This window comes from Glycine soja, chromosome 14 (genome assembly GCF_004193775.1).
Source record: "Glycine soja cultivar W05 chromosome 14, ASM419377v2, whole genome shotgun sequence".
In the NCBI taxonomy this organism is placed as follows: domain Eukaryota; kingdom Viridiplantae; phylum Streptophyta; class Magnoliopsida; order Fabales; family Fabaceae; genus Glycine; species Glycine soja.
Genome location: NC_041015.1, coordinates 48,132,588 through 48,158,180, shown reverse-complemented (window position 1 = coordinate 48,158,180; position 25,593 = coordinate 48,132,588). Strand labels below are relative to the sequence as shown.

Below are 25,593 nucleotides of genomic sequence, written 5' to 3'. Positions count from 1 at the left end.
TTCTCAATATAAACATTGGTTGGTCGGGTTACTGTATAATTCACAGCTCACAACACAATTATTGTCATATCAAGTGTTAAGCACACACACACTTATTCATAACCAAATATCATGTCCACAATTTAACATCTCATAATGTCACAATCCATCATCACATGTTTACATGTATCTCACAAATTAACACATGTTTAACTTTGTAATTATACTCGATTTCAACAATAATATTATAAGCAGACACTGCTCATGAATTATACAATACTCACGATCTCATACTCATATTTCAAACACGTTTAACACATTGCACTATAATTTAACATTGGTTCCTAACTAGGAAACCTACATTTTTCCTTTAACACCGTGCATCAACATTTCTCTCAAGATAAACACTGGTCTAGTTATTGTATAATTTACAGCTCACAACACAGGTAATGTCACATCGAGTGTTAACCACACACTTATTCACAACTAAAACTCATGTTCACAACTTCACATCTTATTATGTCACAATCAATCATCTCATGTTTACGTGTATCTCACAATTTAACACATTCAACTTTGCACTTATACTCAATCTCCATAACAATATTATAATCTCTAAGTAATATATTATTCTACAATTCATCATATATTCAGTTTATCACTTATATACAATTTCATAATCCCAATATAATTATTTATTACACTAGTCTTATTCAAAACACAAACAAATTAAACAAAAATATTTTTCAATCCACGAGGAGTAAAACCCCTCAAACAATTTCACATAATCATACAAGAAGAATTTCAATACAATAAACATCCCAAAATAAATTCAATTTGATCCTTTAAGAACCCCTACACATATTCATTCTAACCCCAATTGCGATAAACCCATCCCTTACCTCTAAGCGAACTCACGTGTGTATTGTGACAGCAATAGCAGCATCTCTAGCGATTTCCTGAGATTCCTCTGACTACTCTAATAGGGTTCCCAAACGTTAGAGAGAAGGAGAATGGATTGAAGCCTCCATTCCACTGTCTACACGCGATGGGGATTTCTCCCCCCAACAGATGTTATTTTGAAAATCCCAATGGTAAAGATGTGCGGAAATGAATCGCAAACCACATATTAAAATTTCACAATAATACAACGGTTAACGAGTCTGAGATCGTTATTTTTCTAAAACAGTTTTGAGTTTCTGCGGGAAAAGAAACAACTACAATACAAAGGGTATTTCTCTTAGCTCCAACATGTTTTCGTAATTCCCAATGGTAAGAATGTTCGGAAATGAGTTCCAAACCTAGTGTTCAAATTTCGCGTCGATCCAACGATGAATAAGTTCGAGATCATCATTTTTCTGAAATAGGTTTGGTGGTATGCAGAAAAAAGAGAGAGTGAGTTTTGGGAGATGGAGAAGGAAAAACTCGAAGATGAGGCTTAGAGAATATAAATACAACCTATTATTTACTCTATTTTTTTATTTTATAAACAAGTACTCTATTTTATTGCGTATCAAATAAATAAATCAAATATATTTTCTTTTTTTTTTCTTCAAACCATTATTTTAATACATTTATGTCTCCTTATTTTTTTTAATTATAAAATCTTACCATTTTCTAAAATTCTATTTTTTTTACTAAAAAAACTTTTTTAATTTATTTATGAAAAATGGAATGTTATAAATATAATTTGTTTGATTGATCATTAGGAATCTTTAGATAAGTTTCCTAGGGATAAAAAAATTAAGCATATTATATCATTTAATAAAATTAAAGCTTAAATATACTTTTGATCCCTAATATAATTTAACTTTTTCGTTTGTTTCCTAATAAATTTTTATTTTGTGTTGAGTCCCTAATAAAATAATAATTTTGTTTTTGGTTTTGACACTTTATTTAGTCCCTAATAAATAGTGAATTTTGTGTTTATTTTCGGTTAATTTTTTTTTTCATTTGTAATTAGTTAAGACAAACAAAATATATTAATTTATCAGGAGTAAATATAAAATCCGTTGATTTATTAGATATTAAAACAAAATTATCAAGAATAAAAAATAAAATTGTTATTTTAGCATGAACTAATGCAAAACAAAAATTTATTAAAAAATAAACATAAAAATTGAATATTTATTAAGAATAATAAATATATTTAAGTCAAAAATTCATAAAAAATAACATAATATTTTTTCTATAATAAATGAAAAATTAAAATTGAGAAAGGAAGATTCTCACTTCCTGTTGATAGAGTTTTTGTGATAAACTGACTTAAAAACATTTTTAAAAAAATATTATTTTCCAAGTTTTTTTTTAAATACACCCCAAAGATGAAAAATTAAGTTTCACAACCTATTATTCCCCAAAAATAAAAAATTTCTTCTCTCCTACTATACGTTCCCTTAATGTAAACCGTTGATAAAAAAAAAAATTAAGTTTTACTCATGAGTGGTTGATTCGAGGGATTTATGTTGCTGCTGCTGCTACTCCCCCTATTATTTTGTTGTACAATTGAATCACTAAGATTAGAACTTAATACTTCATGCAACTTACTCAAATTTTCTGACTCTGGCCTGAACTTAGTGGAATTTTAGGTAAGTACTAATTATTATTAGTATTGAAAAAGTGAAGGGATAAGTTTCCAAATTAAAAAATTAATGCGAAGAAAATTTATGTTGACTTGAAGATAGTAAAGTTGGTTTCTTGTATGTTGTAAGTCTGTATAAGGTTCCATTCTGGCGTCAAATCTGCATGACAGAGGAGCGAAGCAGTTTGAGAGTTACATTACAATACATGGATTGTGTCTACATGAATCCTCAGGAACCCATTGAAGCACGTGTCAAACACCTTCTTTCTCTTATGACTTTGAAGGAGAAGATTGGTCAAATGACACAAATTGAGCGCTCAGTGGCTACCCCTTCTGCCATCAAACACTTCTCCATTGGTATCTATAAAATTTGTTGAAGCCTCAGCATGTGCTTTCATTAGTTGAATGTGTTTTGATGAGTTGAAGCCTCTGCATGTGCTTTTTCTTTAGTACTTTCATGTTGGTAAGTTGTGTGTGTTTAGTGCTCCACACAATGGACGTTTTGAGAAGGTACTGGTACTGTCTTCTGATTCGGCCGATATGGTGGATGGGTTTCAGAAGTTGGCACTTGAATCACGGTTAGCCATACCAATCATTTATGGGGTTGATGCTATTCATGGTAATAGTAGTGTCTATGGTGCTACTAGATTTCCTCACAATGTTGGTCTTGGAGCTACCAGGTTGGTATGCATTTTGTTTTACTTTTTCTTGGGGATCACTTTGTTGTGATTTGATTTGCATCTTTGAAATTTTAGCTGTTCACTCCTGCCATGAATTTTCCAATTGACTTTGATTTGCTAGAAAAAGAGTAAAGTCTCAAATTGGTCTTCTATTTTCTCTTTCAAACATACATAACAGTTCCTATAAAAAATAGTTACTTTTAGATTTTATAGGAAATAATTTGGTGACAATAACTTCTAAAGGACCAATGTAGTGACATGTTAATTTTTGGAAGACCAACCTAAGGATTTGCAGTAGAAAAGATTCCTGCTTGGAACCAAAATTTTCAAAATATAATCATTCCACACGAACAAGTAGTTATAGAGACGTTTCAATGTTGATCAGAGTTGAAACTTGAGGGATTATGTGCATTTTTGCTGTTTATATGAAACCATCCAGATCCAGACCTTTTTGTCATAGCAAAAGATGTTCAAGACCAAATAATTTCAAGTTCTTATGTTCTTGATTTTTATGGGAAAGTCACCTCTTGATTTGACCAGAGATTACACCTTATGCTCAAGTAAATTGTGTTTGTCTGGACAAAGAATTGGAGCTACAACATCACTTGAACTCAGAGCAAGTGGATTTCACTATACTTTTGCTCCCTGTGTGGCAGTAAGGCATCATAGCCACCTTCTGAACTAGTTATGCAGATAAATTAACATTAACTATAGCTGTGTCTGTGTTTTGCTATGTGGCATTTCCCTTACAGTTAACACTTATTCATAATTATGTTGTGCATAATGGATAAATCTCACTTGAAAGGAAACAACACAATTTAATTTGCTAAAGAAATAAAGAAACTCAGAACATCAAATTTCTGTGGGAGATTTTTCATTTGATTTCTACTGTGAATGTTGTGGAGGCTTTCTCATTTTGTAAACTGGAATATTAATACCTTCTTGTAGATAATCACTTGAATTCCGGTCTGCATCAAATGGAACTCAAATAAAAAGATGTACAAATACATTTTCCATGACTGGCTAATAACCTTATTACCTGATTTGCTATAAGGATCATTTATGCAAGTAATGTAATGTTAGTATGTGACTGTACAACAGTGCTCAATGTATATTGAACAAAAAGCATATCAGAATTCATTATTGGCTAAAAGTCATTTCATTCAATTAATAGAATTTTGACATTGGTCAGCGCGTGGCTTGGTACTTTTTACTAACACATCCACAAAAAGGGTTCTCTCTCTAATGTTTCTTCTTTCTACAAAAGCATACAGATGAGACTTACAATTTTTTGCTTAAATACTTCCTGGCTAATTAAGATATACATGTTGTGTCTCTTTTTCTTTAATTTATGCCTCCTAAAATTTTCTTCTTAGCAAATAGTAGATGAAATGAGAATGTGCAACTCACTAGGATAGGTGAATGGACAGGTATGCGAAGATCTTAGATGGGGAAGATGCTACGAGAGTTACAGTGAAAACACTGAAATAGTCAGAAAGATGACTTCTTTTGTTTTAGGCTTGCAGGGCCATCCTCCAGAGAGACAGCCAAGGGGCTACCCATTTGTGGCTGGGAGGTAGACAGCAGAGACCAATATAACTTCCATTGCAAATAAAATTTACATATCTTTATTAAATTGTGAAATGTATACTGCCATTTAATAGCAACTTATAGAGAATTGCCTACAGGAGGACAATAAATATTTTTTCCTTTCGTTATCATTTTATTTTTATTTTTTTAGTGGATCATTTTCCCTAGATTCTGAATTCACTTTAGAAAAAAAAAATTAAAAAAGAAAAACCCCTGTGAGTGCCTGTTGAACTTATTGACAAAGGGACAGACTCCCTTTCTTGTCATTTTGGGTGAGAAACAAGATTTTGCTCCAGGATGTATTTTACCTTCTATCATACTCAGTTCTACTGTAAAATGTTACATACTACTGACTATTGATTTCAAAATATTAAATATGTTAAATATTTCCAAGTCTGTACACTCACCTATTGTTTGTTTCTGTGCATGGGGAAGACTAACTATGATAATTAAAACTCAGTACTATGTTAGCATCTCTATATTTTCATCAAAATCACTTTCATACATCTAATTGTTACTTCAGGAACAATGTTGTTGCATGTGGCAAGCATTTTGTTGGAGATGGAGGTACAGAGAAAGGTGTAAATGAGGGTAATACCATACTATCATATGAAGATTTTGAAAGGATCCACATGGCCCCTTAAGTGGACTGCATAGCTAAGGGAGTTTCTACAATCATGGTCTCATATTCCAGGTGGAATGGAAACAAACTCCATGGTCACCATTTTCGGCTTAATGAAGTTTTGAAAGAAAAGCTGGGCTTCAAGGTAGCTTTTTTTTCTTTCTAAAACTTGTGTCTTAGTCAATGGCCAAATTAATCAAATTGCCTTGTAAGTGATGTTCATTTATTGGAGAGCTTCACTTGTATTTCTTAATTCAGGGTGAAGTGTAATAAGATACTACAGAGCATGATTGAAGCTGTTTTGCATTTTCTTTTATTTGTGAAATCAAATAAAGCATTGTGTATAGACATTTGTTTCACTGTAGGGATTTGTGATTTCTGAATGGGAGGAAATTGATGAATGCCAACCTTATGGGTCAGATTATCGTCATTGCATCTCCACTGCCATTAATGCTGGAATTGACATGGTACAGATCTTTAATTCCCATAAAAAAAATAGCACAGATTGCTTGGTTTCATTTTATATTCATTTATGTATTCAATAAAATATGCAGGTGATGGTTCCTTTTAGATTTGAAATATTTATTGAAGAGTTGATGTCTCTAGTTCAATTAGGGGAAATACCAATAGCAGGAACTGATGATGCTGTTGAGCGCATTTTGAGGGTGAAGTTTGCTGCTGAACTTTTTGAGTTTCCTTTAACTGACAGATCTTTGCTCGATGTAGTTGGTGGCAAGGTAAGCAAAATTCAGCTCAGTGAATTTCTATTTCAAGTATTTAGGCTACATTCACATAATCTTATTTGAATATTTTAACTTGCATCAAAGTCTGATCAAACTGAATTAGTTTCAACATCATCTTGGTGTCTCAACAATAATTTGATTCAGTGGCGGATCCAGAAATTTTACTTAGTAGAGGTAAGGAAATAGTCTATAATAAAATGGTTTATTTTTTTTTTTTCCTCTAACTTATTTTGCTAGTTCAATTTGGTACTCTTATTATTTGCATGTTCAATTAGGTCATGTTTTTTTTTCAAATAATTCAATTAGGTATTTTACTTTTAAAGTTCAATTAGGTACTTTATTTTTTAAAATGAGTTTAATTTGATCTTATTTAAAACCAATTCAGGTTCTACTTATTAAAACTTTTGGAGCAAATGAAAGAATAATGAGACTAAATTGAATCCATTTTAAAAAATAAAAGACCTAATTGAACCTTTTAAAAGTAAAGGACCATATTGAACCATTTTTAAAAAACTACATGACCTAAATGATTCAAGGAATAGCAACAAGTGGTCACAATTTTTCCTTTTTTCTATTTGTTTGGGATTGTGTCAAGGTGTATTTTTGTGTCACTGACTTATCACTTATTTAGTACTAGAGGTGTGTGAATGGTAAAAATTAAAATAATAAAGTGGTAAAATTAATATCAGCATATTCTCTTTTTTATCTTATAATTTTGTTTATTCATTTTAAAAAATATATGTTATGGGGGCAAGACTTATTTTTTTATGGAGGCAAAAAAATTCTTAAATATGTTTAAAAAAAAATAAAAATCTTGTGGAGGCTATTGCCCCCACAGCTCCTAACATGCATCCACCAGTGATTTGATTAATACATATAATATGTGACCTTTAGTAGGCTTTATTTTGTGTTTTGCATACTAAAGTTCCTATCATGTGACAACCAAAATCAGTTCATAATTACTTTTTAAAAACAAATTTGTTATTAAAAAACATCCATAGAATGTCTGCCTTTTTATAGTTTCCTTATAGTGCGAAAGAAATTTAGGAACTAAAAAAATGAACAGACCTCCCTTTTTCTTTTTTCTTTTTTTGGTGTACATGAACAGACTTCCTTGTTTCTAAGCAAATATAAATGTCTGCAAACTGCGGTGGCATTACTCCTATGAATTAAAAGATTAATGGTGAGAAAGCAAAAAAGAGAGGATAAAAATGTTTCTAAAAGATATACTATGTGTTTGGAAACACAGTCATGATGTGATAAACCATGTTTGAGTACCCAAAAACACAGAAGCTATATTTATTAGCTTCAAAGAGAATGTGATAAATCACATCATAAACTTGTAAGCAAACACGGCTTATAGTATAAGAGAAAGGAATTGCTAGATTGCCCCGAGGGCAATGAATAAGGAAATAGTATGGGGGTATCCAAATTTCAAAGAGCGTGTGATATTCTCTTTTTTAAGTAATTAAGACCAGTTCTTGGTTAGCATCACTCAAACAAAAATGTTGCAACTTAGACTGTTGTACAGGAGAAAAAAATATCCTAATTAATCAGAATTTGTATCACTATTGCTCCTTTTTAAAGTAAAAATAAAAATATGTTTGCCAAAATGTCAACTTTTTATACTTTTTTATCATCTGGTTATTTATGTGCAACCAATGCTTTACCATATAATTGTTTCTACAGCTACATAGAGATCTAGCACGTAAAACAGTTCAAAAGTCCTTGGTTCTGTTGAAAAATGGAAAGGATCCTAGTAAACCCTTTCTTCCACTGAACAGGAATGCTAAGAGAGTCCTTGTTGCTGGAACTCATGCTCATGATATTGGGTATCAATGTGGAGGATGGATAGGTACTAAGTATGAATCTAGTGGCCAGATCACAATCGGTAAGCCAATGTTTGTTTTGTTTCCAACACTATATATGTTCATTCGTTCATCAATCTTAATGCAACTTTGGATTTTAGAAGAGTTCATGTTTTGATTGTATGCTATTGAAATAAATTATCTACCCCATTACCTTGTCCTAATTTTCAACCATATATGTCTATTAAAATATTTCCTTATTTTATAGAATTGTTTTTTCTTTTGTCACATTATTGGGCTGTGAATGGTTGCTAGGTCCCTTATATGACTGCAATTTCAGGCACAACTATCTTGGATGCTGTTAAGGAAGCTGTGGGGAATGAAACAGAAGTTATTTATGAGCAATGTCCATCAACAGACATCATAGAACGTAGCGACGTTTCTTTTGCCATCGTTGTGGTCAGAGAAGGTCCCTATGCCGAGTGTGGAGGTGACAATTCAGAGCTTGTAATCCCATTTAATGGAGATGGAATCATAAACTTGGTTGCTGATAAAATCCCAACACTTGTGATCCTTATATCTGGAAGACCTTTTCTCTCAGAACAGTGCCTATTGGAAAAGATAGATGCTCTTGTTGCTGCATGGTTGCCAGTTACTGAAGCACAGCGAATCACAGATGTTATATTTGGAGATCATGACTTCAAAGGTCAACTACCAATGACTTGGTTCAGAAGAGTTGAACAACTTGATCAACCAGTTGGAGTTAGTTCATGTGACCCCTTGTTCCCTCTTGATTATGGACTAAAATATGGTAAGGAGAATTTACATGACTAAGTACATAAATATCCAAAGAGTTGTTCAAAGATTCAATATGTGGAGTTTGTAAACAATCTTTGCCCTTGGCACTAATCTTTTATCTTACCAATTCATGCATGTATGATACTATCAGTTACCCTATTGAAATTTGTATGTCCATGACATTTCCACTAACTAATGAACTTTGAGGATGACCATGATTGAATGTATGTACCAAATTGTCTTATTTTTGTGTCTCATGTTATTTATTGCATATTTCAAGCTTCTTGATTGGCCAAGCTGATCTATGTTATAATGTTGTTGAGAGGACATGTCCTTTACCGTTTCTATTTCTCCATAAATGCCTAAATTATTAACCTTGTTGCCTGATATTATGGTCTATTCCCACACACATTGGTGAGAAATCTTTGATGTGATGCACCCGCTATCAGTCATTGTGCTACTTAAAGCCCCACTATATAGTACACTGTTAGATTATGGGCCAATAATAGCACCCTAGAGAATGATACCCACTTTTCTCACAGCCTTTAGACGTGATTTCTGATTAATAATTCCATTTGCAAAGGACTTAAGCATTGGTTGCAAAGTTTGGTTAGAAAAAAAAATCATAAAGTGCATATTATCATGTATTGAGTACTTAATTTGATTTTAATATATATTTCATTTTCATAGCGTTACCAATGCTCCAAATTGTTTTATTTCAGCAACAGAATTTTATGAGAGCTGGATTGTATTTCCTTTGAAAGATACGAAAAATTAGTTTCTGTTGTGGCTATTTTATTGATCAGCGGGAAGCTAATATATATAGCCACAACGTGCAGCAACAAACAGCCGCAACATCCCAAAGCTTCCAACGAAAAAAGAGTGAAGCTAAACCTCCCTAATGTGCAAAAAGGCTTCTAACGTATAGGAAAAATAATAGACCCAGTAAAGTAAAATTCCTAGAAGATAGGAACAAAAACATAAGAAATAAGAAAAGCCTCCTTTATTTTTTAAAATTTATAATTTTGATTCATTTATTTTAAAATAGAGATATTTAGTCTTCATATTTTTTAAAAATTTATAATTTTAGTTTTTCTAGTTTAAAATAGAGACATCTAATTTTTCAATTTTATAAAATTTGAGAATTTCATCCTTTCATTAAATTTAAAATATTAATGGGTAAGAGATTAACCTGATTTAGTCCAAATTTATTATTGTGGTACAAGATTATTTGTTTAATCCCTGTCATAGATTATTTTAATTTTCTAACTATCAACACTTTTAGTTTGAGAGAATTATCAAAATTGAAAATTTTATAAAAATTGAGGGATTAAATATCTCTATTTTAAAATAGGGAAATCAATATAATGGGAATTAAATATCTTTATTTTAAATTAAAATGAAAAAAAAATAAAATTATGGATTTAAAAAAATAAGGGTACCAAATTTGCATTTAAGTTTGAAAAAAAAGGATACTATATTTATCTTTAAATTTTAAATTATAAAATAAATATTTTTCCAACTGTTATTGGGTTGTAATTAGCCGGTGCATGTGTTTAATGGAAAGTAAGATTAAAGTGGTAAAGCTTCATTTTAATACCACTTGCAAAAAAAAAAACACTTCCTTTTAGAAAAGTTGGTGGTTTGTCTGGTCAAATATCATGCTGGTCCATTAGACTTATACTGTCATGCATTCTTGACTTCACAGGAAAAATGTGACTTGATTATTGTTTTATTAGGCGTTTCAAATTGCAGGGATAGCGAAAGGGAAGATCATCCTAAAATTCTCAATAACTTCAGAATTATCTTATGAGCCTAATGAACATAAAGTTAATTAGAAAAAAAATTGAAGTTAACCTTCCTAAAATGGGACATTTTTCTGTTAAAAACACGGTTAATTCATATACGCATGTGGTGTATCCTAAGCAACTGTAAAACAAAAAATAAACTAGAATGCTAGTTTTGGTGGATGATATTTATTTGTTCTTCGAGATTGAAAATATTGAAGACAATTCATGTCATTTCCATAAGTTCACCCCTCCTAATAGATTTAAACTCGGGACTACTATATGCTGAATTACAGGGGCCTTGCCCCCTCTCCCTTAAAGACCCTTTGTGTAAATATGAGAAAGAAAAAAAATAAAAATAAAAAATATTAATAAAAAAAGTATATAAGAAAGAAAATTATGTGACTCTATTTTGTCATTTTGTTTTAAGCATCTATCTTTTGAACTCGATAAACTTGTCCATATATAATAGTCATTAGGTTCACGAAATATTTAAGCATGTATACTTAATTATCTCCTTGAAAAGTATTAGAGCTGGGGTGTATTGGATTAAGATTTCAAAGGATTTTAAAAGACTTTTTTATGATTAAAAAGTCTTGTGGTATTCAATCAAGACTTTTATAAAATATAAACAAATCTTGTGGTATTCAATTAAGACAATAAAGATTTTTTTTTCAGGGCAACAAAATCTGTTGGTATTCAATTGAGATTTCTTACCACTTTTAAAATGTCTTTTGATATTCAAAAGTAAATAGATTTTGATGGATTCTTTTGTGGAATGGATTTTGAGAGACTTTTTAGTTAGAAATACACATAAAATACTCCTCCAACAATCTCACCCAAACCTTTGAGACTTTTCATAATCTTCCAAAGACTTTTTCTTCTCCTGCCGAACAAGACACAAACCACTACCAGGTTCATTCTCTTACAACTTTTCAATCAATTTTACCTATTTTTTTAATGGCAACCGATAGTCAATATTGTTCATACTATATGTATATTACGCAAATCAAAAGAAAAGGGTGTTGTATATGCTTCAAGATTTCGTATTCATATTGTTTTCAACGTCCAGGCAATGAATATGCATCAAAAGAATGGCAATTGATGTGCATCAAGATTTCATATTGCTTTTTTTTAGTACTGTATATGCAAATCAAAATAAAAAACTCTTTTTTTTTTTCTGTTTCTTCAACTTGTTTTTTTACAACGTCCATTATTATTATTATTATTATTTTCTTGTGTTATTATTAAAATGTTAATTATTAATGTGTTATTATTTTTTTTTTGACAGCGTGTTATTATTATTATTATTGTGTTAATAATTTTTTAATTGTTATTGTGTTATTATTATTGTTATTTTGTTAATAGTTTTTTTTAAATGATTTTATGATATATGAGTATTATTTTTATGGAAAATGCTAACATGTGCCCTTAAGACACTTGTTAGTGTATTATGTATAGAAATTTTGTATTGAAAGTTGTGCAATTTACTTTTTTAAAAGTAAAAAATTATTGTTTTTAAGACATAGTTACTATTGGAAGTATCCTTAACATGTGCCCTAAGTGCGCATGTTAGCATGACCCTTATTTTATTATTAGGTAGTTTTTTATTGGTTTTTCTATTGAATTGTATATTATTCGGGATATAGTCACTATACTTTTGACAATTAGGAAACAATAACTATTTTTGTCAAATAACTAGTTTCTTATATATATATTAGCGATCAAATGGGGGATTCACAAGAAAATAACAAAGGAAAGAGTAGAGACAAAGATAATTATGTATCTTGGACTATGGAGGATACCAATGAGTTGTTGCACCTCTTGGTGGATGCTATGAATAGGGGATTGCGTGATGCCAATGGGTCACTTAGCAAACAAAATGTAGAACGAATAATACTTCCTCAACTCAATGCAAAAACTAAATTCCCTAAAACTTATAGTCATTATTTGAGTCAGATGAAGTGGTTTCGAAACCAGTATAACATGATGTCAACCCTTATGCGCAACAACTCTGGCTTTGGATGGGACCCAATTGGAAAAACTTTCACTGCTCATGAGGATGTATGGAAAGATTACTTAAAGGTGAGCTAAGTTCATAATCTTTTAAATATATTAATAGTTATAAATTTAGTAAATTATAATATTTGTAGTATATTAACAATGATTTTTTTTTAGTCCCACCCAAGTCACAGCAAACTTCGAGGAAAAAGTATGGTTGATTATGAGTATTTGAAGATCGTTGTTGGGGGTGGAGTTTCTAGCAGGAATAATTCTATATCAGTCGATCCAGATGATACTGATGCAACAACTTTTGAGCCAGAAAATAGAACTGTTGGGATAGAAGAATTTTCATATGATCCTAATAGTGATACATTCATAACACCAAATAACTATGAACCAGCATATCAGCCTCCATCACCAAACCAACCAAGTCCACCATCCCACCCCCCTTTAGATTCAGAGGTTCCCATAGAAAAACAAAACTGTCACAAGCGAAGGAGATCCGAGTATGGAGGGAGTTCAAGCACTGTTGGGATCAACAATCAAGGCAACGTTCTGGAAAATCTTTCTGTTGGCATTGGGACTATTGCTGTGAATTTTGAAAAAATATCCAACATGATGGAGAAAAGAGAAAAAGATAGAGATAGAGATAGAGAGCTCGAGGGTATTATTTGGGATGTTATAAAAGAAATTCCAAATTTGGATGACATAACGCGTTTCAAGACAGCTGAATTGTTAAATACTAAAGCAAAAAAGGATTTTTTCTTGAAGATGTCACCGGAAGAACGCTCATCTTGGATAAACTTTAAGTTAGGGAATAATTAATATTTTGATCATCTATTATTAACATATTATTTTAAACATCGTGAGTTTGTTGAACTATATCTTTTGGGTCTCTATTTTGGTTGAAGTATTTGGTTTGTTTTTTGGTCGAACTATTATGGTTGTATTTTGGTTGAAATATTTGGTTTGTTTTTTGGTCGAACTATTATGATTGAAGTATTTAGGTTATATATTTTGTGAAATTGTTGTGGTTAAACTTTAGTTATATTTATTTTATATATGAATTTGTATTAACTTTGATATTAACTTTGATATTGACTTATAACCATGACCATGACATAAAGAACGAAGAAATGGATGGAGATATATATAATGAAGATACAAATGATGAAGATATAGATGACGAGGAAACAAATGAAGAATTTTATGAAGCCACATACACATATGTGATGGAAATTTATGCTTTAATAGATATATTAAATCAGTTTTTGAATATGATGCGTGGTGAACATATTGAACGTCCATTAACTCGACGACAAATTACTAGTCGGGGATATGACTATATACACAAAGCATTAAACGATGATCTTGCAATCTTTCGACAAGTATATAGGATGTATCCTGATGTATTTTGAAAGTTGTGCACGATTATAAGAGAAAAAACACCTTTGGAGGATACAAGATTTATTTGTGTTGAAGAAATGCTTGCATCATTCCTACAGATTGTCGGCCAGAACACTCGATATTGTGTAATCCGCAATACATTTGGCCGATCACAATTTGCTACAAGTGAAAATTTTCACAAGATTTTGAAAGCTCTGAACTCATTAGCACCTGATTTAATGGTTAGACTAGGCTCAACTGTGCCTGCAAAAATAAGGGAAAGCACAAGGTTTTATCCTTATTTTAAGGTATGTGATCATTATCTAATTATAACAAAATTATAATTATAATTGTGATTATTATAATAATATTTATGATTATTGATACACACACTTTAGGATTGCATTGGAGCTATTGATGGTACACATATTCCCGCATCAGTAAAAGGACGAGATGTAAGCAGTTATCGTGATCGTCATGGAAATATATCACAAAATGTATTAGCTGCTTGTAACTTTGATTTGGAATTCATGTACGTTCTTAGCGGGTGGGAGGGTTCAGCACATGATTCCAAGGTGTTAAGTGATGTTTTGGCAAGGAAGAATGGACTTAAAGTGCCCCAAGGTAAGTATTATCTGGTGGATTGTGGATTTCCTAATCGACGCAAATTTTTAGCCCCATATCAAGGTGTACGATATCATCTACAAGATTTTGCAGGTCACGGTAATGACCCTGAAAATGAAAAGGAATTATTTAATCTTCGGCATGCATCCTTAAGGAATGTGATTGAGAGGATATTTGGTATTTTTAAATCGCGGTTCACAATTTTTAAGTCAGCACCTCCATTTCTATTTAAAACACAAGTAGAGCTTGTATTGGCATGTGCAGCACTTCATAATTTTCTTCGCAAAGAATGTCGTTCTGATGAATTTCCAGTGGAACCTACTGACGAGTCTTCATCTTCATCTTCAGTGTTACCAAATTACGAAGACAATGATCATGAACCCATTGTTCAAACACAAGAGCAGGAACGAGAAGATGCTAATATATGGAGGACTAATATAGGTTCAGATATGTGGAGAAATGCTAATAATTAGGCGAACATGAAGTGAGAATCACTTTGTTATTATTTTTTTAGGCAATAATGACTTTGTTATTAAAAGGTTTAAAATTTCTATCGTTTTTATTTTCTTTATTCAAACATTATAATTTATTTATCATCTTTTTCATTCACTTTTGTAACTTCCGTTATTTTTTTGTTTAAAATGTATTAATCTTTCAAAATCTTAAAAATCCATAAAGTACTTTGAAATCTTAAAAATCTGTGTTAGAAATCCATTAAAATCTTGGGTTAAGAATCCTGATTGTAAAAAGTCTTTTAAAAAAAATCTTTTAAAATCTCACAAAATCAATACAATCCCACATAATCTTTTAAAATCTTCAAGATTGTTTTTGTCAAAATATTCTCTCAAAATCCCAATCCAATACACCCCAAAACAATAAGAACGCATGTCTTGGCGAATGCATGATATTCTTAATGGTGCAAGGTTTGTAAAAGTGGCACTTATGTGGTCAAAATAAACTTATAGAAGAAGAAAGTTACGACCAATGAAGATTTGCATCTTTAATCAAGTGTGCACAATAGGTTTATTTCAATTAGTGCTGCTTTTTTTGTGTATCAATGATGCACTTAATTGGCTTTAAGATTCTCCGTCCAAGAAAATATTGTGGGCGCGTCATTGTTCAAGTGAATGAGACAGAAAATGATTGGAGAGAAAGAATAAACAGCACATGGAATAATTAGTTGTTAGAATGCTTCCATATTCACAAGTTTAATCATGTTCGATCAGAAATTGACCACGACATTATTATATGTTGTTGAACTCTAGAACAGAGTTTATTTTATTTTACTTTTTGTCCTAAAAGAAAGAAAGTTTATTTTAAACGTATGAATTTTAACTTTTTCCAAACTAGATTTATTTAAAGACACTTCAAAATATGTTTGTGTAAGATTTTTTCACGATGCAATAATGATATATAAAGGACACTTTAATTTCATGTACTTTTATAAGCTACTATTATTTTCTTTTATTTGGAGGTGAGAAGAAATTAAAATAAACAGAAGGTTAGAGAGTAACGACAAAGTCATTGTGATAAAAATATACTTAATTATTAGATTCTGCTTATGAATATACTATTACTAACAGTAATTAGAGGAATGCTAATGATACTTTTAAACATATTCTTTTTAATATATTATATTATATTATTGTTTAAACTTTATTGAAAATTAAGAAATGATGAGTGTGGCTCATTAAATAAAGAGTGAATCAAGTGAGACTCACATAAATTTATATTTTTTTAATAAATTTAAAAAACTGTGGAGTATGTTTAAAAAAATGTATTACTAACCTTTCTCATTTTTACTATAAAGATATTGATTAAACGATTAATATATTAAAAGTTTTTTTTAGAGAAAAATGATAGAATGGGGAGGTAGTCTCAATACTAGCTATCAAATAGTGTTTCAATAACTACCTGGATGATGAATAAAGGTCCACTTAGAAGATTACTGTACAGGCTTACATGCAGTTTTACCTTTAGTGTGACTATGTACTCAACTAATCCTTAGATGTCTGAGTATCTACTACTGCATGAGGGTTATTTATCAAGCAAGATATTAATGATTTAAGGGAGAATCAAACAATCATTTATAGAAAAGATTAGACTGTTGTAAATCCTTAATCACTTATGTGAGTCCATGTTATCATTAATTAATGGTCAAAACTAGGTAGAGTTGGAGTTTATTTTATAATTTTTTCACATTCAAATATCTAATAAACATCTTTTGTCAATACAAGGAAAATTCTAATAAACATTTTAGAGCTACTAGTTAACATTCTCTTCAATTATTTGAGGTAGTAAATTATGATAGACCTCAATACTGTGTGTCATTGGATATCTATCATCAGCTCATAGACCCACTCTTTTTTGGGTGGTGGTAATATGGGAGGCCAAGAAGCTTAGGGGAGATTCTTCTTTCTTCTTTGAAAGTGACTCAACATGTGGTCAATGAATTTTCTTACCAACATATAATCCCAAAACCTACCCATATATTTAAAAAATAAACAAATCCACCATGAGATCTGATTGAGAAAAGGTAAAGATTGCTGTTGGCAAAAAAAAAAAAAGAGTAGGTTGCCTCCATAAGTTAGATCAACAATTTGAGCCAATAAGGAGAGACAGTTAAAAATTTGTTTAATGGCCTGGTGTCCGTACATATAGAATCACAAAGACTATGATGCTTGGATTGTGTGTATACAGTATTATTATTACCCCACATGACCAAAACCTCTTTGTTAAGAATATATTGCTTGTCTAATCACTCTTGAATCCATCTTAGTACATAAATTATTCTAATTAAAAAATTAATAATCGACCTGTAAGGAGTCTTCCTCTTCTCATGGGATTCTTAAGAAGGATTTCACTAATTATCAAGAATTAACAAAGGAATAGGACCCCCCTTGTACGTGAAAAGAAAGTAGGTTATCCAATTCTCTAATACCTAAATTTGAGTGCAATCCAGGCCATAATTATAAATTCAGATTGATCTTAGTAAAAAGAAAAATACAAAGAAAAAGAAAGGGAACAGAGATCTTCACTAGTAGAATCCCGTAGGATACTTGTAGGGTTTCAATTGAAGCAATCTTTTGGGTGCATTTATATCTTCACTTCAAATTCAACTACTTTTGTCTCATCATACTAATAATGGGTTCTAGTACTTAATTTTTGTTACTAAAATCCCATTAGTTAACTTTTTGTCTGTCAGAGGAAATCACAGGATCTCTATGTTTCGAACAACATGAAGATCTTGTGATTTTGATGGGTTGTTTGCCAAGTTAAATAGTGGAGACATATGAAAAAAATGTTTCTGATAACCTCCTTCAGCTTTGTCAGTCATTACACAATGGTACAAATTCAGGTAAATTAATTGCAAATGCAAATTAGAGTATTTACCAGTGTAAATAACTCCATCAAATCTACATTCTAGCTGTTCAATTTACTCGTGTTGCAGGTACTTCTTACTATCTTACTATTACGGAGGTTTACTTAATCGGATGATCAAGACAAGGCCCAGCGTGAGACTAAGTTAAAAAAGTTAACATATATCTTTTGTTGAAAATTTCCATGTCATTAGCATCTTGCAACAGTGATTGCTAATAAATGTATCAATGTACACGGACTGTTGCCCTCTCTAGATTTCTGGTGCAGGGTGTTTTGATTTCATGTGCTTGTACAATTTCTTGTGTGTTTGTGTATGCATATTTGGTGTTCGGAAAATATTTGTAATATGACTAATAGTGTTTTTGCCTGTTTGTTTGCCTTAAAAATTTCAAACAGGTTTTTTTTCTCACACACCCTGGTGTGACTCTCCAAGTTGTTCTAATGTGAGTTACATTTAGATTGATGTTTATTCAAGTATTGATTTGATAGTCAATTAGAGTTGTGATATTGGCGTTGTGTCTCTTACATTTTCCATTTTCCACAAAGACGGATTCAAAGACGGTTTAAAACCGTGGAACATGTCAAAAAAACGATTTTAAAGGATTCTTTACTAGTAGTAATTGCACAAAGCAGATCAAGTTCCCAATACATGTATTTTTAATAACTTGTTGACATAAACTTTAATTTACCCTTGTCATGGAATCACTTTATTGTTGCATAGCATTTTAAACTTGTTAAGATACTAAACTTAGAGATGCCCTTCTGGTCTTTCACTAAGTGAACTAAAAGGGCTCTCCGAGGGTTGGTAGGTAAATTACTGATGCACAATATCTTTATGCACCTTAGTCTTACCATTGAATATCTAACCATTGACAAGGTATCAGATTATGTATTTCTCAAATAAAAGTTTGCTTTGAATTCAATTGCAGTAACAGTATCCTCCACATACAAATATATATGCCTATCTAGTTATCAAATTTGAAGTGCCTCTTTTCCTCTAAGTCGAAATTCCATTATTTATACACTTTGCTTGAAATCCATTATTCCCAGACAACAAAACCAACCAAGACCAACGTTTGGGACTTGGTTGCCTGCCACTCCTTTCAGGAAGTTCTTATTTGTTAAAGAAACAAATCTATGTACCTTCCTTCAAGTTCATAATAACTAACCAATAATCTAGGATATTCACATAAGAACTTAGGAAAAAGCTCAACTCAAGCACCGTACTTATTGAAATGGACAGAAGATTCTGGTTCTACTTCTACCCATTAATAATTCACTACAACAAGTTCTAATGCATGGAACTAGTGTTGTGAGGACTGTTGCATTTGGAAAACCATGTTCTGTGTCTGAGGTCCCAAGTAAGAAGACTCATGAAGATTCTGTCCCTCAATTTTAACCCCAAAGGAGTTAGCACCATAAGGAGACATGAAGACTCTTTCATGAGCAGGGTTGAGAGTCATAGCTACTCCTGTGTTAGACTGATTAGTCCACTGAAAATGAGTTCTGGGGGTAGTAGGAGTAGAATTTTGCTGCTGCGGCTGTGAGAGAACATGTGGTGAAGTGGATCTATTGGTGTCTTCTGAACAAGAAGTTGTGATGGTTTCTGTGAGATTCACTGTTGTTATGTCATGTATGCTGGCCCTCCTCTTGTCTTTGCCTCCTGAAAGTTGCCTTATGAAGTACTTCTGAGCATGGCTAGCAACCTGTGTTGGAGTTCTAGTAATCACGAAATTGCGAGAAATATTTCTCCAATCGCCTTTCCCATACTTCTTCAGACCCAATAGAAACAATCTGCAGAGAACATCAAAAGGAAGTTTAAACTCCAAATCTAGAAGTAAAGGACACAATTTTTTTAAAACTAACAAACTCACCCAAAAGACCTAGCTATCAATTGAAAATAAAAAGAAAAAGAAAAAAAAAATCCAACCCTTTAATATCTACACAGAATTCTTGTCCCTACACCTCTAGCTTTAATTAACTTTAAATTCCATCCACCAATTGTAGCTTTTCACACAATCACCATGCTTTCAAACAGATACACATTCCCAGATGATCATAACATCATATATTAAAAATCTATATGTAAAGATACCGCTTAACACTAATCATAAATAATAAAAACAACAATATGTGTCAAAACAAATGCCAAAGGGTAAAAATTTACTTATGTTCCTCTTCAGTCCAAGGCACTCCTTTCTTCCTTTCATGCTCAATGGGTCTCACTGAGGAAGGTCTCTTTCCACATCCTTTAAACCCATCATAGCCAGGAGTGTTCACCCAATCTAAGGTGAAGGGTGAGATAGCAGTGCTACTATAGCCAGGAACTGGAATCAAACCAGCTTCTATATTGCTAACATCCACTTCCAACTCCTTGTACTGCCTTATCACATCAACCACTGTCTTTCCAGGAATCATCTCAGCCACTTTGTGCCACCGATCTGGGGTGTCCTTATCATGCACTGCAAGAGCATTTTCAAAGAGCTTGTTCTCTTCAGGGGTCCATTTTGTGCTCCTGCTATTATTTTCCACCAACCAATTGGTGTTGGAGTTTGGAGTACAAGAAGTAGGAGAAGAAAGGGTTATACTTTCCCACTTCATCAATTCAATTTACAAGCAAAAGCTACTGGTTCATACAATCAAATTTGGGCTTATTCAAAGGAAGATTGAAACTTGATGAGTGGAAACTGAGGAAGATAAGGCAGAGAGAAAATGATAACAGAAGTGGAGGTTTTACCACAACAATACTAAGGATAAATCCAGAAGCATTTTGAAGGGAATCGGAATCTAGAAAAGAGCCACTTGATCAAAAAAATCAGAGAGAATGCTTGAAATTGATGTTCAATGAAGACTATTATCTGTTAGCCAATTGGTCTAAATTCTAACAAGATAAAACCCTGCAAACCCAATGAATTTCCCTCAAAGATACCAAAATGGAACTGAGACAGAATCACAGAAAGCAATAATAACCCCAGAAATTAAAAAAAAAAAAAAAAGATGGAACTTTTTAGTGAGAAAAAAATAGAGAAAGCGAGTGAAGAAGCCAAACACAACGAATGTGATGAGTGTTAATTAGTAAACAACTGAAAGAGTCAAGAGTCTATGAGAGCAACTGAGGGTAGAGAAAGACTTATTCAAAAAAAAGAAAAAAAAAAACTGTTCTTTCTCCCTTTTTCCTTGTCTGTGTAACAAGGAAAAGAGAAGAAATAGTAATAAACAAAACAACTCAGCACAAAAAAAAAAAAAAAAATTATAGGCAAGACCAGCTAAGTGCAAGCTGAAAAGCAAGTGACCATGCTTAAATTTAAACAAAATTGCTAATAATATTTTTTTCAAGAGAGGAACCACCTAAACAAAAGTGATGAAGTTGGTGTTGTTGAGCTGTGATTGGATATAATGTGATTGAGGGGACTATGTCTGCAACTATATCAAGAAAGGTCTCTCTTACTATATAATGGACACTGTTGGTTCTGTGCATTTTTCAGGAAAATAATAATTAATAAATTAATTACTTCATAGACTTGCAAATTGCAATAGTTTTCTTAATTCATAAAAATAATAATTTAAACATTTTTTAATTTTCTTTTCTTCCATTGGTTGGAATTGCGACAAGAAATGTGGATTGGCAGCTCATCATAAATGATGGAAGAGCCACCTGCTACGCACTAGTCAATGATGTTCAGCCCACAACAATTCTTAATTTCTTATACTAGCATCCAAACATATTAAGCCAACTGTTTAATTTATTTTTAAAATTAATTTGAAATTTTTATGTTAATTTTTCTATTTAAGAATTTTGTTAAAGTAAGGACGGGATTAAAAGGATAGTAATTAATATTATTTTAAATTTATGAATAAACAGATAAATAAAAGCAAAATCTTCTTAACAATGAATAAGTAAAAAAAAAAAAGACAGAAATATGACACACATAAATTTCATGTAAGTGTCATGCTTTTAACCATATTTAGACTAATACTAGTATTAATAAATTTTCTTATACGAGCACTTGCTAAATAGAAGTTTTTTTTTATAAAAAAATACTGTAACACAGAAGTTACTAATAATTAAGAATAATTTATTTAATGTAGTAAATAATATATTTTTCGGCCAATAAAAAAATATTATATTTTCTTTTTAGTTTTTTTCAATTATCTTTAACACACTCGTTCAACTTAATAAGACCTTCAAACTAAATTTTGGACACGAAAATATACAGTGATTATTGGTTTATTACAACTTTTAAAATGAACCTTTTACTTTTTCTGGCTTTCTTAATGTTATGTTACTTTGATCATTATTTAAAATTTGTTGATACTACTATGAATTAGGACAGATACAATTAGTCTAAACTTGACTTGATATTTTAATTGGCTATTTATTGAACTAGGAACGGAATAGGACTAGACTAGGGCATAAGTCCATAACTAAATATATTAATAAAATGAATTTAGACATTATGTATAATTAAGCAGTGAAATTTCAGAAATTTAAATAACTAAAGGATGCTTCATAATATAATTAAAATAAATTATATTAATACAACAGGACCATATTATTATGTAAAAAGTATTAATTTATTTGTATAAATTTTACACCATAATGGAGTTAATTTGAAGTGTATCCTTATCCAATTAGTAAGAATATACAGATCTTTTTTAGAAATTAACATTATCATTAAATTGGGACGGATTATCAAAACGAGATGAATCTTAATAGTAGTAACACTTAATTATAAGTAAATTTCTATATCACTAGATATGATTTTTTTCTCTAAAAAAATATATAATTTTTTATGCATATGAACGTGTAGTATTAATAAGATTTTTTTATTCGTAAATATTAAAAACATGTACTAGAAGAGTTGTAATGATTTATCTATCATGCTAATTCAATTAAGTAAATTATTTATATTTTATTAATCGGCTAAAATGATTAAAAAAAAAACTTTTCTGTCATAAAACAGCCAATCTTAAAAACACTTTTTTAACTATTATATATTAACATCACTATATATAACTTTGAGTTATATAATAATAAATCTAAATAGAAATCTCTTAATGAAAAAATCATTAAAGTATTTTCACTATAATTTTTAAGTGCATTAAATATTTTGAAAAACATACTAATATTTTTTTATATTTTAACTAACACTCAAAATATTACTCTAGTGTTATATTAAATAATTTTGATTGTAAAGTTTCCTTTCTTCTAAAAAAGTATTAAAGGAGATTTTGGTGAAGCCCGAGGTAGCCGCCAAAATAACGGTTGAGATGTATGGATGGTAAATGACACAGAACAGCAAGTTGATGCAGTGGGTCCCACATACGGTTTCATCATAACTCACGTCCTTTTCTTATTGGGTGTCTTCCCAAATAATTGTAGTATTTTTAGGATCTCTAGGACCTGGGTCCCACCTTTTCTGATTCTCACACGTGTCTTGTTTTTGTTGGCTGTTACCACCGTTGTACCAACTAACCAATGACCAGGTGAGCTATAAAAAAACAGGTTTTTCTATCCATTTAATTTTGGCTAAACATCCAGCAATAATACTCTATTCTCTTATAAATTTCCATGTTTATCTACTTGTTATTTTAAAATATTTCATATCTTAGAAATATAAATAAGTTTTAATTATTCTTCGATCTCCATACTTTTATTATATTTTCAATTAATTTTTTGATTTTTTCTTTTAATTAGGTTGCTAAACTTTTATATACTTTTTCAATTTGATATTATCTTTTAGTTGTCATTATCAAAAATCAACAATAAACACTTAATTAAAGGGGCATAGGACTCATTTTTTTAGCATGTTATAAGCTCAATTTCAATTTGATGTTACATTTTAGTTTTCGTTGTAAAAATTTAACAACAAACACCTAATTAGAGAAGTGCATAAAACTCACTTTTTTTTAAGTATATTATAAGCACAATTTAATCAATTATGAAAGATTTATATAAAATTTTAACATCTGCTTGATAATTTAACTCGAGTAATATTTCAAAGTCTTTTATAATTGTTTGGTTTCATAGAAGATTGAAATTATACAAGAAAACTTTCATAATTAACTCGATTATGCTTGTAAAACATTCTAAAAGCATTAGTTTACTGTCTACACCTCTAACAAAGACACTAATATGCACAAGTAGTTCCATAAAGGTTGAAAAAGAACGTTGCACTATCATCTGGTAATGTGGGTATGATTAAAGTTGGAGTATTTTGGAAATATAAGTTAATCTATTGGTTGGGAAAGGGAGAAAGATAACAAATTTGAATTTTTTCAACTGACGCTTTTAATAAAAACTAATAAATTGATATGATAAAAAAAACAATGATTGTGTGTATTTTATTTGTTAATTCATAAACAATCGAAACCCTTGAGTTGCTGATAAGTAGGCTTAATTCTATTCTTAATTATTTAATCTTAAAGTGAACCTTTGTTGAAGTTACCTGACAGAATGGCGACACGTCGTTTTTTTATATTTTAATTTAACAGACTTGCAACGAGTTTGACGTAACTATTTAATAACAGGGTTTGAATGAATGATAAATATCATATACAATTGGTAAGATTGAGTGATTACAATTAAATATTTAGATTATCTACGAAAAAGATAAAAAACAAATTAAAATATTTTTTTTATCAGGACAAATTAAAATAATATAGGCATAAATAAAATTTTAACTTTCGTATTTTCTTAATCTATAATTTGTTTTTTTTTTTAATTTTAAAATAGATATATTTGATCTTTTTATTTTAGAAAATTTATAATTTTAGTCAAACTTTGTATTTTTTTCTATATTTATTTCTTTTTATTTATTATGAAAATCATTTTTTATGATATCTTAAATAAATATATTACATCTAGTGTTCAATTAAATAAAATAGAGAAATTTAAGAATTAGACCAAGTGATAGAAAAGGCCAAATGAGGCACAAAAGAAAAAAAATAAAATGATTTAAGGATTTTATTGATTGGAGTTAAATATGTATTTTACAATTATAGTTTTATTTTACTTGTTTTAATATAATATGATAGTGATACTTGGATAATTATTATTCAATTGACATTCTTAAGACTATATAAGTATCCATTTTCACTTATTATTATAGATGAATGAAATATCTCACGTTTTATGTTTATTTTCTTTATAATTTTTTAATGGTAACATTTTGTAATTTTAAAGTGGCCCAACTTTTAGCTCTCTAACATCATAATTGTAAATTTCTTAAAATAAAAAAAATCAAATTTTTTAATTTTAAAATAGAGAAAAAAATACTTATTAATTAAAATGGATGAACCAAAATTAAATTTAAGTCAACCGCATAATGATCGAAGAATGCATTATAGAGAAAAATCGAGATATTAGGATTTCTAGTGTACCTATCAACAAATCGAGAAACTCATTATTAGCTAATCATTTTCATAGCCCATGCATGAATTTGAAGCTTTCATGATTTAATTCCTTCAGCTTCTGGGATCGAAACTAGCAGAATCCAAAATTCTTATATTTGATAAAGAGAGAGAGAGAGAGAGAGAGAAAAAGGAAAAAACTAAAAGAGAAGGAAAAAAATTATATCTAATTAAAAAGAAAAATATGTTTGTACTAA

The 25,593-nt window shown here is 30.5% G+C and overlaps 2 protein-coding genes and 1 pseudogene across 2 annotated transcripts; 2 read left to right on the top strand and 1 right to left on the bottom strand.

Moving 5' to 3' along the window:
• The first annotated feature begins 2,643 nt into the window (after nucleotides 1-2,643).
• On the top strand, nucleotides 2,644-9,045 carry LOC114384292 (annotated as a pseudogene).
• Nucleotides 9,046-12,110: 3,065 nt separating this feature from the next.
• LOC114384671 (uncharacterized protein At2g29880-like) lies at nucleotides 12,111-13,565 on the top strand. Its single transcript, XM_028344385.1, has 2 exons — nucleotides 12,111-12,673; nucleotides 12,767-13,565. The coding sequence occupies exons 1-2, from the start codon at nucleotides 12,317-12,319 to the stop codon at nucleotides 13,415-13,417; spliced, it is 1,008 nt and encodes a 335-aa protein (XP_028200186.1). The 5' UTR covers nucleotides 12,111-12,316; the 3' UTR covers nucleotides 13,418-13,565.
• Nucleotides 13,566-18,871: 5,306 nt separating this feature from the next.
• Nucleotides 18,872-21,391, bottom strand: LOC114385305 (transcription factor DIVARICATA-like). Its single transcript, XM_028345322.1, has 2 exons — nucleotides 20,151-21,391; nucleotides 18,872-19,777 (listed from the first exon to the last, which is right to left on the bottom strand). The coding sequence occupies exons 1-2, from the start codon at nucleotides 20,582-20,584 to the stop codon at nucleotides 19,288-19,290; spliced, it is 924 nt and encodes a 307-aa protein (XP_028201123.1). The 5' UTR covers nucleotides 20,585-21,391; the 3' UTR covers nucleotides 18,872-19,287.
• Nucleotides 21,392-25,593: the final 4,202 nt, after the last annotated feature.

Coding starts and splice junctions, on each gene's coding strand:
- LOC114384671 (XM_028344385.1), top strand. CDS start 12,317: ATGGGGGATTCACAAGAAAATAACAAAGGAAAGAGTAGAGACAAAGAT. Junction 12,674..12,766: donor TATGGAAAGATTACTTAAAG/GTGAGCTAAGTT, acceptor ATTTTTTTTTAG/TCCCACCCAAGTCACAGCAA.
- LOC114385305 (XM_028345322.1), bottom strand. CDS start 20,584: ATGAAGTGGGAAAGTATAACCCTTTCTTCTCCTACTTCTTGTACTCCA. Junction 19,778..20,150: donor TGGACTGAAGAGGAACATAA/GTAAATTTTTAC, acceptor TGTTCTCTGCAG/ATTGTTTCTATTGGGTCTGA.